At 37.9% G+C, this 16,405-nt stretch overlaps 1 protein-coding gene across 1 annotated transcript in view; it reads left to right on the forward strand.

The window, feature by feature from the left end:
- Positions 1-16,405, forward strand: part of man1b1a (mannosidase, alpha, class 1B, member 1a) — a 37,059-nt gene that overhangs the window by 11,882 nt on the left and 8,772 nt on the right. Inside the window, exons 7-14 of the mRNA XM_088356180.1 lie at positions 1,121-1,224; positions 4,886-5,077; positions 7,356-7,504; positions 8,516-8,704; positions 10,496-10,686; positions 12,440-12,560; positions 14,008-14,202; positions 15,966-16,097. Coding sequence (XP_088212306.1) covers positions 1,121-1,224; positions 4,886-5,077; positions 7,356-7,504; positions 8,516-8,704; positions 10,496-10,686; positions 12,440-12,560; positions 14,008-14,202; positions 15,966-16,097 — 1,273 coding nt within the window. The remainder of the gene's footprint in view (positions 1-1,120; positions 1,225-4,885; positions 5,078-7,355; positions 7,505-8,515; positions 8,705-10,495; positions 10,687-12,439; positions 12,561-14,007; positions 14,203-15,965; positions 16,098-16,405) is intronic.

Below are 16,405 nucleotides of genomic sequence, written 5' to 3' on the forward strand. Positions count from 1 at the left end.
GGTCCTCCAGATAATGTTGTGTTTTCCATAAAAAAGTCACTTTTATACATCAACTGAGTTGTCCAATATCTGTGTTCTCTGGTCAATATTAATCCCTTTTCTTGACTAGACATATTTTTCTTATCCACTCTGCCTTAGAGGCCAGCATCTCTGAGTTGCCTCTTCACTGTAGATGTTGATAATGGTATTTTATGGGTACTTTCTAAGCAAACTGCTTGTTGACTACCCACTAGCTGTCTATCCCGTGCAAAAGAAGTGACTAATGTACTTGTCATCTTGCCACTTTTCTCTCCACTCTGGTTAGAGCCTGTTTGTGTTGTTCTAAGAAAAGAGTAGTACACACCGATGTAGAGGATCTTAAGTTTCTCAGCCATTTCTCACATGAAATAGCCTTCATTTCTTAGAACAATAATAGACTCTTGAGTTTCGTGCAAAAGTTCTCTTAATTCTGGCTATACTGAATGTTTAATCACTCCCGAAAATGTGATGCTCCAGATGTTTGACTAGCTCAAAGAAGGTCATTTCTATAGCTTCTCTAACCAGCTAATTGGTTTTCAGTTGTGCTGACATAATTGAACATGGGTATTCTATTCAATCATTAGCCTTCTAATGCACTTAACAAACACAATGTCGCATTAGAACACCGGAGAGCTGGTTCCTGGCAATGGTCCTCTATACACCTATGTAGATAGTGTAGAAAAACACAAATGCTAAAAAATAAATTTACCACAACAATAGAATAGAATAGAATATGCCTTTATTGTCATTGTTACAACATGGGATATGCTGTGACAACGAAATTGAACGTCTCCAGTCCCACATTTACAGTCAGGATAAGGAAACAAAGAAACAAAGGAACAAAGTACTAACTGACTTTGTTGTCCTCGGCGGGGGGGGGGGTTGTTGTGAGGGTCAAACAATACGGCATGGGGTGTATTTCTGATAGGTTTTATGTTATCTTCATTGAAAAAAAAGTTATTCCTTATAAATTAAGGACATTTCTAAGCTACCCCAAACTTTTGAATGGTACTGCATATGTATAAATATTTTGAATGAAGTACCTTCTTTACAACTACTTTATAATCCTACTTTGTTATACTGCTTTTCCTGTGTCTTTCAGCTGGAGAGGAGCAATTATTGAAGCAGAGCAATTGACTGAGCCCTCACTCTCGGCCAATGAGAAGGTTGCACCAGCTATCCCAGCTCGGACCGTCCCAGCCACCGGTCAGTGTTAAACTTCTTGAGGATTTTTTTACGATAGGTCATTTAACAAACATGGGCACAATACAGCTGTACCTTATTACGATGAGACTCTATTTTACATAATGCGATACAATACAGAAATATGCAGCAGTAGCTTACTGCTCATTACAGGCATAGAACATTGTTGCCTTTTGGGGAAATTTGCCATTTTGAAGTCAAAATTACACGTACATGATTCGCATTGATTCGTCAAAATCTTTTGGAGGGTTGTTTTGTGAGAATTGGTAGGGAGTGAATGGTGTTGGAAGTTCTGCGTTTGCATGCTTTTATCATGTTACTTTTGGCCATTAAAGATTTAGTGGTTCCTAGTGTGAAAACTAAAGAGAGCGAGGGTTGGTTTTGTGGTAGCGTTTTTCATTGCTATGTTGGACACCCGGGTTGAATCCCCAACCAATTCAACAAAGGCAAATATTTGACCGTACAGACGCTCCCCTACTTACGACCACTTGACTTACGTAAAACGGTAGATACGAACATTTTTTGGGGGTTGTCGAAAAATATATTGCTGTAAGTTAGATTTTGTGTTGTGTGCTTTTTACCAGTAGAGAACAGTGCTGTAGTGCCTTTTCCGTCACTTGGCACTGTGAGAGGTCACCCAGCATCCACCCCGGAATAGAATTTCGGCTTCTACTTCCTAGTTCGTGTGTAAACGCATTAAACTGTAACACTAGCGCGCTAAGAACATTTTCATTGTTTATTATCTCGTGCATCCATTCAATATGGTTGGTGTAAAGTGTAAAGAAGAGGCGAGTCGTTTCTTTTGAAATAAAAGTGGAATAAGAAAGCTTGACTCAGTTGAAAAAAAAGGTTGGGAGTTTTTTTTTGTCCACTTTTTACCACGGAGGAGGAAAATCATCTTTATATTCAAGTCAAGTTGTGTTTATTTGCATAGCCCTTAATCACCAGGAGTCTCAGAGGGCTTCACAGACAACAGAATGTCAACGCCTAATGTGTAGCTTTGTTTTTCAGTACTATGAGTTAGCATTCAGCCTGCTTTGTAACATTATAGAGCATATTCTTTTATTAAACGTTTATTTTTCAGTTTCAAAACAATACAAGGCTTAGACATACTTATGTAAACCTTAAACATACATTCCATACAAAATAAAGCATTGAAGCAACTTACGAACAAATTAAATTTACGAGCGATCGTCCGGATCTCGTTCGTAAGTAGGGCAGCGTCTGTATCACCGAATCTTTTTTTCTCTTTTAAAGCTTTTATCACTTGTTTGTTTATCTAATCTCCCTTTCAACCATTGTTCACTATTCTTATACTAATGATAAAAAGGACAATTATAAATGATATCCATTTAATGATTTTCCCTTTTTTTAATTACCGTAAATTCCGGACTTTAAGTCGCACCTTATTATAAGCCGCACCCACCGCAATTCGGGAGGAAAACCGACTTTGTACATCCACAAGCCGCACCGGTAAATTAGCCGCATGCGTCCACATTAAATAATGAGTTTTTTTTTTATTGAACTATTCAATTGATGGGGGGGATTTTGTATTGGATTATTATTCTATTATCCTGGGCAATTGGCCATTAATTATTATCAGTCGAATCATGATACATCTCAAAGACAATAGGCTGAGACGCTTGCTCCCAGTTAGGGAACTGAGTCAAGGTCCTAGCCAAAGCGTTATTATTCTATGAGTGTAATTGCACCGCTCCCGGAGGTACTGCAATTCTGGACCGATACTTGGAGTGAACAGAGCAAGCTAGTTATCATTTGATGCAGACCTGCAGAGTCGGGGTACCCGTTGAAAGTAATCCAAGGGAAAAAAAGTGTATTTTTCCAAAGGTAAGGGTGGGAAAAATATGTATCCGCTATTGTCTCCCGCGTTCACAAACACTTACCTTTACCCGTCCCCAGTTCCCATCAGCCCGCGTTTGCTCCGCCCCTTCTTTCTTATTTGCCCGTGAAAATCAGCATGTGTCTCAAATAAATACAAATAAATACATTACAAAAATATACAGTTGCAAATACATATTATACATGGTTAAACATATTTACAAAGAAAAACGGTACACCGAGAGAGTTTTCAAAGCTTTGATAATAATAATATAACTTTCATCCCAAACCGTGCCTTTGAAAGGTACCAACGCGCTACTATGAATACGCTCGCAACGCATCAAGCGTATCTGTTAAATAAGCATACCGTAATTGTTAACTTGACGGTATACCGTCCTCATCTTCCTCCCTATGGCTGTCGCTATAAGAGGCGTCTTCTCGCCATCTGAAAGAACCTTGGTCATATAGGCAGTTTTTGCATGAACTAAGAAGATGAAGTTCTCGACGCACGTGTTCCACCGGTCTAAATCATAAGCGGCCGCTAGAAAAATTACACAAATTGGCCGCTTCACTGGATAAGCCGCAGGGCTGAACATTTTGGAAAAAAGTAGCGGCTTATAGTCCGGAATTTATGGTACATTGATCTATCATAAACAACAAACTTCTCTCTCTTTTTAAATAAGGAAACATGATACCACCTTTGCAAGTCACTTTTTATAATCTCAGACTTGGAAATAATAAATATATTCAACAAAGCTCTGCTCGCTGATTGACAAACATACTTAATTGGCGTAGCATTAATAAATAGGCAAAGATATTTAAGAAGTATTGCTTAGAGACTGGCCTAAGTTATTAATAATTTCCTTCTTTTAAAGAATCGTAATATCAGTTTGTATGCAGCTTTTCGGGCTGCTCTGGAGCTGGCTAGCAGTAGGGAATATATTACTATAGTAACTGCAATTTTATTGCGCCTATCTGCTTTTATTTTACTTTTATCAGGCAGTTCGGGGCAGAACACATTAGGTTTGAGGAAAGGGGGCTGGGTGCAGTAGCGGGGGTTTGCTTAAGATTGATGCCATACTTGCCCCTGCATTTTTTTTTCTATTTGTCAGTGGAGCATAAAAATGGTGAAAATAATAAAAGGCCTTGCACCTCATGCTGAGGTTTGCGAATTTTTCATTGCCCACAGACTTGTTTCAGATCAGAGGATGGCGTAATTTTGGCCTTCTGAGTCCTTTGAGACATTTTGTGATTAAGGGCTATAGAAATAAATCTGACTTTACTACTTGTAAAGTTAAAATGCTAACCCAAACCCCAAAAAAACTGAAAAAAGAAGAATGTATTCAAGCGGATCTACGAAAAGGATGTACTTGCATGAGCATCATGATTTAAGGCTGAGAATCATGATTTAAGGCTGGGCATCATGGACTAAGGCTGCAATCATGACTTTAAACCAGGAGATGGCGGCAGAGTGCAAAAAAAACCTTCAAAGCCTGCTTGACCTTTATCAGAATATTATCAACCACTAAACAAACAAGCTTGTCTCATCCCCTCAAAACAGCAGGCATTTGAATAAAGCCCTGCATTAAATATGTTTTCTTCAGCCAACTTCTGAATCATGTTGGGGGTGTGTACAGCAGCACTGTTTACAGCACGTTAGTTTGTTTGCCTTGTCCGCTTGCTCATTTTAGTAAACATTGGTGTCTCTGTGGCTTGTTTTGATTTAACTTCCTCCAACAAATGTGCGCACAGCCACCTGTATGGCTCATTGATGATACAAAACTGTAACTAAGTATTTACTATCTCTTTCCCTTTTGTTTGATAGTGTTATCTGCCAACGTGGACAGGCTAGAGGCTGTGCGTGAAGCCTTCAGGCATGCATGGAAAGGCTACAAGGAATACGCCTGGGGCCATGATGAACTCAAGCCCATCTCAAAGTCTTTCAGCGAGTGGTTTGGTCTGGGTTTGACCCTTATTGATTCATTGGACACCATGTGGATTATGGACTTAAAAGAAGGTGCAAAAGCCATAACGTCATTTATTTTCTATTGAAGTTGAACCATTTCAAAATTTTTGTTTTAGTTTAAGATTCCAGTCCCTTGACGAGTTTGTGTATTGTAGTTATAATGGACATACCCAAAATGTTAATATAACGTACCTAAACAACAATAATGATTTGAATGTGTAGATAATTAATTTTAATATTATAATATTCAGCAGTGCAATAGTTCCACTAATAATATTGAAATAATAAAATGGCATGTAGCAAATACTTAGTCTAGATCTACAGTGTGCGTAAAAATCTAATTTAATTGATGTAGTTTAACAGCAGTTTTAGTTTCAAAGCAACAAAAGAGAAAAAAAGGAAATTCTGGCCTTCCACATGCCTGAGCTGTTTGGTCCCTTTACTGTTTTATAAACCCAAAAGGGGCTATCAATCTAAACTGAACACTTTTACACCATTTACTATTCCTTTAGTAGTGCTTCTTTGCCTGACACTCCTACAGCGTTTTCATATTTTAAAACTGTATTTGTCAATTCGACCCTGTTTGACACTGTTTTGTACTTTTCCTTACACTTATAAGTAACTTCCTTGGGTTGGGGCCAATGTTCCCTCTAATTTCCCACTGGTCTGAGCGTTCACACAAAGTCGGTGAGCAACGCTTGAAACAACAGTGAGCAACAGCAATCCCAAGTGTGGCAACTAAGTCATTATCAAAACTTGACATCAAGTTACATTTTGCTGAGTTTCCGGCAATGCAAAACATTTTTTCACTTTTGAATGAATTGACTAATGTATTATTGCAAATGACGCCTACAAACGTCATTTGTTTTTACAACAATTCTTTCACAAGATTTCCATTTCTTTTTTTTCCTGGTATCTTTTGTTGCATAATACTAACATTTTTGGGGGCTTATTTAGTCGGTTGCACGATACAGATCTTTATTTAATCACATTTTTTAGTGGAAGTACAATGTTGGGAACAAAATTGACTTAGTATAATTGGAAATTATTTGAATGCAATACAAACTTTTTCTTCTTTTTCCCTGTTTTTTCTATTATTTTTTTTAATTCCTTTAAAAAAAATCTTGTTGTGTTTATTTTTTCCTAGCTGTTACTTTTTTCTTTTTGTTCTCTATTTACCTTTTTTGCTTTGTTTCTTTCTTTTCTTTTTTCTGGCTTTTTAATTGAAATTTTTCTTCATTTTTCTCTTCCTTTTGTTTATTTTTTTCTCAGATTTTCACTACTTTTTCATTTTGGTATTTTTTTAATTTGTTTTCTATTTCCTCCCCTTCCTTTAAGTCCTTTTGTATACAATTTTACATAATATTTGGTTGTGCAGGGATTAAAGAAGCAAAAGCAACCTGAAGAGCCGTTTGTGACCCGAAAGAGCCGGTTCTTTTTAGTGAGCCGAGCTGGAGAAGCCGGTTCTCGAAAAACTCTACTGATTTTACTCAACTTCGTTCTACTTCGACATTGACTTCAAAATACCGCATTTAGAACACAGCGTCAGGGGAACCTGTGTATTTTTATCTTCATGCACTGTAACTTTGACTTAATTCGCTTCTTAATTAGCAATTTTTAGCCCTATTTTTGTGAGTTGGCTAGATTTTCTTGTGCGCGGGAAAGCTCTGGGCGGTGCGCAATTGCGCACACACGCAGCTTAGAGGGAACATTGCGCTGGATAGATTTTCTTGTGCGCTGAGAATGTGCGGGCAGTGCGCGATTGCGCACTCGCGCAGCTTAGAGGGAACATTGGTTGACCTATTACCATTGGCAAAAAGGCAATAAAACACACCAAATAAGAATAAATTGAAGCGTATTTCCTTTAAAAAAGCTGATTCACTAAAGGACATAAAAAATAATGTGGGAGTAGGAAATTTTGGACACAAGATGGAAGCTGATAGTCTGATTTACGAGGAGCAGCTAAACTGAAAGAGCCTGACTTGGGATGCTCTGCCCGTCTCACACATCCCTTGTGTTCATTATATCTTATGCGTCTATAGACGCGCTGATTTCAGTATTATATTTGATTTATTTTATGTTTCTAATTTAGGCTAGCATGTGACCATATACTCTTACTTCCATTCAGTTGTAGCTCTTAACAGGCCCAAATTTAAGTAAATGTATTCCATGATCCTTTATTTAGCTAATATGAACCATATATAAATGTGATCACTCACTTATTAATCTCTACTAACATTGCATTTTTCTTTTACATACGAGATTAAATAACCCATTGTCATATTTTGGTGTAATTTGAGTTTTAATTGATTTCTTTTTCCTGCCATAGAGTTTGCAGAGGCGAAACAGTGGATAGAAAAGGAGCTCTCTTTCAACCAAAATGTGGATGTGAATCTTTTTGAGACCACCATTCGTATCCTCGGCGGTCTGCTAAGTACCTACCATCTAACCGGAGACGAACTGTTCCTAAATAAAGCCGTGAGTCATCCCATCATACAACTCTCTTTCTAAGAGGTTGCAATTTGTTCCTATCGCTAAAACTGTCTTTTGCTGTTCAGCAGTTGAAGAGCTTAGTCACACACAAAAATCCAATCTAGAAACACAGTTTGCCTTTTTGAAGGGACAGTGTGTATTATTTTAAAGCAAGAAATTACTTTATTCTGTAATGCGACCAAAAACTAATACAAACTATGGAGCTCAAAGTGACCAAACCGCATTTTTCTTCTCATTTTTCCTGCCCATTCTTTCGCAAGGTTTCTGTTTTTTCGGGTTGTCCGTAGCAGCAAGATGGCAGACAATCATGTCAGCTCCTCCTTGTTGAGGCTCATGTGATGTCAAATAAATGCAAATTTCTTGACCATTGTTTGTTTCACAAAAATACTTTATATAATAGCTCATGTATTTTTGCTTATTTTTTAACCACTTGGCTTCCACATTTGTGAACATAAGTGCACATCAAAGAAGAAGCCTGGGTCTTGTGAAGTTAAATAGATGTTATTATTTTTTTTATATGTTAAGTAGACAAAAAGGTTTTGAATGTTTAAAGCAAAGTCCTGGTAGTTTTAGTGGAGAATGCCTAGGCTTATGTCACAGGTGGGTGCAGCAAATGTGCAACACATGCTAAGCATCCAAAATGAGGCATCCCATGATCCCATAAGTAGTAATGTGGTCATGCAATATGAGCAAGAGCTACAGATTTCTTTTCTCTCTCTAACTTTATTTTTCTCGCATTGAATATCTTCACTTCTGTAGATGTAATTTTGATTGCTAATTCATTCCAAGTAAATTGAACAAAAAAAAACAAGGAATATGTGGAGTTTTCATCAGTGGCGTGGACACAAACAAGGAAGTGAGAGTAGCGCCTCAAGCTGAGGCTTTACCAATTACATTAAGGAATGCTAATTAATAGTCCTTGTTTTGAATAATACATAAGTGACACAAATTTTAGGCCTTGCATATTAATGATTTTGAGTTTCTTTCTGTCTCCAGAAAGACCTAGGGTCCAGATTGATGCCTGCTTTCAAAACACCCTCTAAGATCCCTTTTTCTGATGTGAATATTGGGAAAGGAACAGCTCACCCTCCTAGATGGACGTCTGATAGCTCCATGGCCGAGGTCACGAGCATTCAGCTGGAATTTAGAGAACTGAGCAGACTCACTCAAGACCCGCAATATAAGGTCCCAAAGTCACAGTTAATTTAGATGTTTGTTTTTTAACGAATGTTTTGTCATATTTTACATTGGTTAAAGCAACACTAAGTAACTTTTATTAATTTTGTTTAATTTTTGTTCAAATATTAACCCTACAGAAAAGACTGGTGGTGGTTGGGGGGGAGGTATTTAAATAACATTTAATTATTTGGGCAAGAGTTTTAAATTAATTACACTACTCTTCAGTTTTAGGTCATTTAGAAATATCCTTACTTTTAAAGGAAAAGCACCTAAAATGAAGAAAAACCTAAAATGAAACTAATTAGAAATACCCCCCGTACATTAATATTTTATATGACTATTTTTGCTGCAAATATCTTTTTTTTTTAATGCAATATCTACTACAGACGCCTCTCGACTTACGTACATTCGATTTACGGATACCGGCAGAAAAATATCCGGAAATTGCTGTAAGTTAGATTTTGTATCGTGTGCACCTTTGTCCGAGTAGAGGACAGTACTGTAGTGCTTCTTCCCCCCGCGTGGCGCTGTGAGAGGTCACCCAGCATCCACACCAAAGACTAAATCCGGCTTCTACTTCCTGGTTCGTGTGTAATCATAACGTGCACTGTGACGCTAGCATGCGAAGAACTTGGACGTTGTTATTGTTTGATATCTCGTACATCCATTCAATATGGTAGGTGTAAACTGTAAGGAAGAGGCGAGCTGTTTCTTTTGAAACAAAAGTCGATTAAGAAAGCTTGATGCATTTGAGAAAATAGTTGTGACGCTTTTGTTCGGCCACTCTTTACCACAGATGAGGACCTCTTGAAGCGCAAGTAAAAAAAGTTAGTAAAACCTCACTTTATTTATCTTTATAGATCATATTATTTTATTAAATGTTAGTTTTTTTAGTACAAAACAATACAGGTTACTTATACAAGCCTTAGAAATACTTATACAAACCATAAACATACAAAATATAGCACTCAAGCAACTTACGAACAAATTCAACTTACGATCGTCCGGTACTCGTTCATATGTCGGGCAGCGTCTGTATTGTGTATAGATGGCCATTTCCACCAAGCAGCATTCCAGTGTTTTAATAGTGTTTGCTAATTGCGATAGAAGACTCATGGCTGACTAGAAACCCGTGTGCAGTTATTTTTAGGTGGTTAGAGAAGCTATAAAACTGATTTTCCTTTGAGCAAGCCAAGTATCTGAGAATCACATTTTTGGGTGTGATTAAACTTGCAGACTGGCCAGGAAAAGAAAACGTTCATGTTAATTATTGTTCTAAGAAATGAAGGCTATTCTATGCAAGAAATTGCCAAGAAACTGAAGATCTCCTACTTTGGTGTGTACTGTACTACTGCCTTCAGAAAACATCACAAACAGGTTTTAACAAGAGTAGGTGGAGGTGGGGAGCACATTAAAGTCTGTAGTTTGAGAAATAGGTCCTCAAATAGGAGCTTTGTTACAAAGTGCCCGCTAAACACTATTGTCAACATTTACTGTGGGATGTTGGCCTCAAAGGCAGAATGGCAAAGAAAAGGCAATATCTGAGCCCGGCCCAAAAAAAGGAAGCGATTTGATATGCGTAAAAGAACACGGGCATCAGGCCACTGATTTGATAAACAAAGGTGTGACTTTTTCATGGAAATCACAAAATTGTCTGGGTAACTCCAAACCTTTGAACAGTAGTATATGAAGAATGGGTTTTGCCAGTTAAAAATATTCGGAAAGTTGAAGAGAGAAAAACGTTATTATTTGTGTATTCATAGTAACTTGTGTCTCCATTTGGTAAACCTTTTTCAGGAGGCCGTGGATGAGGTGATGAAGCAGGTCCACAATCTGCCGGGCAAACACGATGGTCTGATCCCAATGTTCATTAACACCAACAGCGGACAATTCTCTCACAGAGGCATTTACACACTGGGCGCCAGGGCAGACAGCTACTACGAATACCTTCTCAAGCAGTGGCTCCAGGGAGGCAAAACCGAAGACCAGTAAGGTCACCTTGTCAAATTAGGCACATATATGCAGTGATACCTCAGTACTTGTCCATAATATGTTAGGGATCGGTGTTTGAACACTGAATAATGACTTGACTTGAATTGTCAAAGTACAGAAACCTTTTATCCCATATGAAGTAATTTTAGTTATTTTTGTAGATTCCCACTAGAGGTCACCCGATAAGCATGCGAGCCTATTATTGGCACCGGTATTTTGTGATTTGATGGATATCAGCATTTGTATTTATTCAACAGAGCGGTTGAAAATATTTAAAACAAAAAGTGCATTGAAATGTGTTACTCGGGCTCAGGTGCAGCTGAGTCTCGCGCTCCATCTTTCCTGCTCCAGTCTCTCTTTGGACACTACCCACCCCATTCCTTCTGATTGGATAAGCGACCTGAAGCGCCTTCTATCTCGTCCTGACATGCCTGTCGCTGTGGTAGAAAAACATGGTTGCGAAGAGAAAACGTAAAAAGTGTTTCAGAGGGGCACATTCGGGTGAAGACTGGTATCTTAGCCTGTCAAACAAGCGAGTATGTTTGTGATTGAGAGAGAGCATAATGATCACGCTAAAATAGAAAGCTGAGTGATTAGCTGCTACCATAACATTACCATAACAGGAGTGCCCACTCTTTAAATTGCGAGTCTTTTTTAAATGTCAATGCACTTTTTGTTTTTAGTTAATCTAGGTCATCTTGAATTTTTCATTTATTTATTGTTAAAAAAAAGGAAGGAAGGAAGTTATATAGGTTTTTATTTACCTATATCTGAGTTGCTACTAAGCCTAATTTTATTTCCTGCACTGTTAGTTTTTGGATTAGGTGAAAGATTAGTCAGGTTAGTTGTGTTGTGTCGTTGTTGTCATGCACTTTCCGGACACATTTTCAACATGTTACCCAGTGTTTATTATGTTTGTGTATTGTAATGCTAAATGTTATTCACCCTGCTCATCCTGAAAGGGGAATTACCACTTGTTGAGGTCCCTTCTCAAGATTTCTCTTTCCTCACGCTGAGGTTTTGAGTTGTTCCTTGCCTGCATGTTGGTTTAAGATCAGGTAATTGTGTCATTGTAATCCTGTGCAGTCCTTTGAGACATTTTTGTGATTAAGGGCTATATGAATAAATTTGACTTGACTTGACTTGAAATTCTAATTTCCTTACTGTCAAAGGTTTCAAAATGCTATTATAGTTTTATTTGAATTTTTCACGAAAATAATAATAATAACAATAATAATAATGTTTTTTTTATTTTTGCATTGTTAAAAATTTCTTACGCCAAATATTAAGCTTTTACAGCAAATTAAAATCGGCTCCAAATATCGGATATCGGCGTCCTCTTAATGCTAATAATTGGTATCGGCCATGAAAAACCCATATTGGTCAATCCTTAACTTCTACCATTCAAAAATAGCCAAAATATCAATAAAACATGTACCGAAACAACTCTAAATACTCAAGTCAAGCAATTCTCATTTTTGTATTAACAAGGTGGATTTTTCCTTGGTTATTTATGATGAATTGGTGTCATCTTCTGGACACTTGCAGTAACAGCAGGTTTGCCGTGGTTTCTTTTTTTTCAAAGAACCACTTTCAACTTCAAAATGGCACATTTGAATGCTACTACAAATACAAATTCAAAATTCGAAAAGTGTCCTTGTGCATTCTAAAAATGATTTTTAATGTTCAGTGGCTTTGCTTCCTTGGGACCCATTATAATCAATCATTCTTATTTTGTTATTCTGCCAGACTGTTGGAGGATTACGTTGAAGCTATCAACGGAGTGAAAAAACACCTTGTCAGACAGACGGGACCACGCCAGTTGACTTTTGTTGGAGAGTTGTCACATAACCGCTTCAACCCTAAAATGGTACAAATGTGCACACATTTGTCAAGGATTTAATAATTACCAGTTCTGAAGGTCAAAAAACGTGTTATGTTTTGAGAATATTCATGTTTGGAGATGTACACTTGATTACACCAGTTTTTAAAATTGCTGCATTGGCGGGGGGGGATTTAGATTGGTTCAGTGGCAGAAAATCCTTCCTGGTGCCATATGCTGCCATCCATATCAATGTGGACGAGCCTTCTCAGGTCCCTTTCCTCTAATGGTTATTCTATGCCTAGCTATAAGTATATTTATGTTATATTTGTATTTATTTTTCTATTTATTTGGTTTGAATTTGAACCATTGTTGTCTATCTGTGTATTTGTGCTTCCAGGTCATTAGCTAGGGAAAAACGGGGGGATTTTATTCTCTTATTGTACATTAATCGTTATTATATTAATTGTATACTACTATTAGTTGGAATGCATCGCCTGAAAATTGAACTGAATTGGTTTCATTCTCACTGATAACAACGTAGTGAAGCATTATATGCAATAGATTAGACACGGTAAAGGTAAGAACGGCCTAAAAAATTCATCCCAACCCGAGACGCGGGTATATAAACCTGAATCCGCCCAAACCCGACTGATTAACTTGATTTGATAAACAAGCCCGGAATAAACCCGGAGCTTTAATTTGCCATCAAAGTATACACAAAGCTTTACTCCAACCATATGTTCATTAGCATCTAACTGTGCGTTTTGGCCAAACTATGCAGCTTGGGGTTTACTTGGGGCCGAGCCCCTCAAATCAATTGTGCACTGCAAGTGCAGCACCTAAATGAACGGCAAGAGAGAAGCCCAGCGTGCTTAATGATTGATATTTTAAGCTCAAACCCAGCCCAAAATCAGGTTCGGGCCTGGCCCATGATCTTACCTCAGCTCTACACAGAATAAAGACTTTAAAAGAGAAAATATGATTGAAGACTATCAGGATAAAAAGTCCAAAATGGTTAGAGACTGGCTGACGTTTTAATAGTGCAATGAAAAATAATGCCACATAGCAATAGTGCAATCAAAAGTAGTGGATTATCACTTAACAGCAACAGAAATTTCCAAATAAGTTGCAAGATCGATAGTTAAGCGCGCTTGTTCAGGGTGGTGACGGCCCTTGTGAAGAAACTGCCTGAGAGTTTTAGTCATTTTTTAAGGGACCTGTAGCAACTATGCAAAAAGTGGGGGCCAGGGTGAGAAGAGTAAAATGTTTATGGTTCTGCTACTGTATCGCAAGTTGGCAATGTCCTCCAGACTGGGCAGTGAGCAGCCAATGATTTCCTGTGCTATGTTGCTTAACATATAACATGGCATGTTTTTTTCTGTAGAGTGCCGAGCTACACAAACACATTTTATTCTTAATAGTCAGCTTTTTGGAAGTTCAAAATGGTTTACCCTTTTTTATTTAAAATTCCTCTCTTTTTGTTTTTATTTAGGACCACCTGGTGTGCTTCTTGCCAGGTACCTTGGCACTGGGAGCCCACAATGACCTTCCAGGGGACCACATGGATCTAGCTGCGCAGCTGATGGAGACCTGTCACCACATGTACAAGCAGATGGAGACTGGACTTAGCCCTGAGATTGCACACTTCAACCTGTATGCCACTGATAGTAATGACATCATTGTCAAGGTGAGGTTTAAAACCACTGTTTAAATGTTGACTATACAAAACCTAAAATAATGTGTAGCGTTTTTAACCTGTTTTTGGATCTAAATAGTTTTAGGATCTCTGGGTGCTAATTGCAGTTACCTCAAATTACCCAAAGAAGACGCCAAATGTCCACCCTATAAAATAATGATAAGTTACAAACTTTTATTTATTTGTTTGCAGTTTATTGATTTGACAATAAATTACTAATTTGATTGATTAAAAACACAAGATAATGTAATAAAACTAAAGTAAACAAACATGTCAACAAGATGGAAAATGGAATATCAAATGTGTTTTGTGGAGTATTTGAAAATGGGTGGGGATATTGTGGAAAGTATTTCTATTGAAAGAAATGAGATTTTCTAAAGTGTTTAACTGACAGCATCAAAACATCAGTAATGTGTTTTTGTTGAGAGAGAGAGCGAGAGAGAGAGAGAGAGAGAGAGAGAGAGAGAGAGAGAGAGAGATGGAGGCAGAGAGAGAGAGAGAGATGGAGGCAGAGAGAGAGAGAGAGATGGAGGCGGAGAGAGAGAAAGGGATGGAGGGAGAGAGAGAGAGAGATGCGCTTCAGTTGTTCGGAGGTTGCTGGAGCTCTACCCTTTTGAGATATACATACTGTATCTTCACAACCATAGGGCACACTCTATGAAGGGGTGCAGTCTCTATAGCTCGTTTTATATCTGTATTTAACACATACACAAGGCGCACCCCACGATAGGGCGCAGGAGCCCTCTGCTTGCTGCCGCGTTACAACAACAACAACACAGACAAACATACAAGTGTGCGTATTCAAAATACAACTGAAGCTTTGTTTTGTTGGGTTTTATTTAAGTATTGATTACAAAGTAAACCACGCATAAAACATTTTTTTAAAAGAGCTGGTGCCAAACAATTTGGCACTCACATTTTTTCATCGGTTATCTATAACATAACAGTTAAGATCCTTGCCCTCTGTTTCTGACCAGTACAGCTTTGCTAAATCTCCATTAAAGGGTTCACTTTTTTCACTTTCAGAGTCATTTTCCAAAAGGTCGGACAACATTTCGCCCAGGCGTTGACAATCCACTATTTTTATTTCTGCGACCTCTGTGGTGCAATTTCTGCACCACAGAGGTCCTGGTCAGGGTGAAAAAAAAATACAGTTTCATGGAACGAAAGCACCATACAATAACAATAACTTTCAAATTGCTAGATACGCTATGGCGTTAGCCTTTCTGAGTTCTCCCTTAAACAACGCATTGTGTGTGACATCACTTGTCCTCTTCTGCTTGTGGGAAACTTGTGGCGAACATTGGAGAAAGCATAAAAGTCATAGGAAATCGCATACATGTCACATTTAGTATGAAATGTGAACGATCTCTTCAAAACATCAGATTTTATCCAAAAATATTTGAAGTCTTGACTCAGCCAAGCCTCGAACTAGGTGCCCATCCCTAGTACCACCAAGCTTGTGTCTGTCTGCTGCTTTACACGAAACACAAGGCGTACTGCACGATTGGGAACGCCGTAGAATTTGAGGAAAATCTTTTATGTGCATCTTATGGTCGTGAAAATACTATAGTTGCTTCAGAGTGCATTGGTCGAAAGAGTAAAGCACATGGAGATAAGTACTGGTGTGTTTGCATTTGTTCCAGTAGCTAGAGCATCACCTGTAATTGGATGACTGTAACCGAGTTCAATACTTATTGTCACAAAATCCCAATTTTAATAAATTCAGTGTTGACAGTTATTTTTTAATTCAGCCCGCAGACAGACATAATCTGTTGAGACCAGAGACAGTGGAAAGTCTCTTCTACTTGTACAGATTCACCAAGGACCCCAAATACAGAGAGTGGGGATGGGAAATTCTGCAGAGTTTCAACAAGTACACAAAGGTAAAATCAATTGACATCTACAGCCTTTGAAGAAACAACAGCTCATTCAGACATAACTTTACTAATAACTAATTTGGGTTTTTTTTTTAAATGAAGAGAATATATATGCACAGTAATCCCTTGCTTTTCGCGAGTGTTACGTTCCAAAATGAACCCACGAAATTTGCGAAATAGAAAATGTATTTGTTAAGTACTCTAATATACATTGAAAGAAAAGAACAAACTCTTTTTACTGGCTCTAGCATTTATTTAAATCTCCATAGTTTGTATTCTTCCTTGTGCTTTTTAGCCCTCATTTTCAGTTTCAC

Source organism: Urocampus carinirostris, chromosome 16, assembly GCF_059441175.1.
Source record: "Urocampus carinirostris isolate Australia breed hairy pipefish chromosome 16, RoL_Ucar_1.0, whole genome shotgun sequence".
Taxonomy (NCBI): domain Eukaryota; kingdom Metazoa; phylum Chordata; class Actinopteri; order Syngnathiformes; family Syngnathidae; genus Urocampus; species Urocampus carinirostris.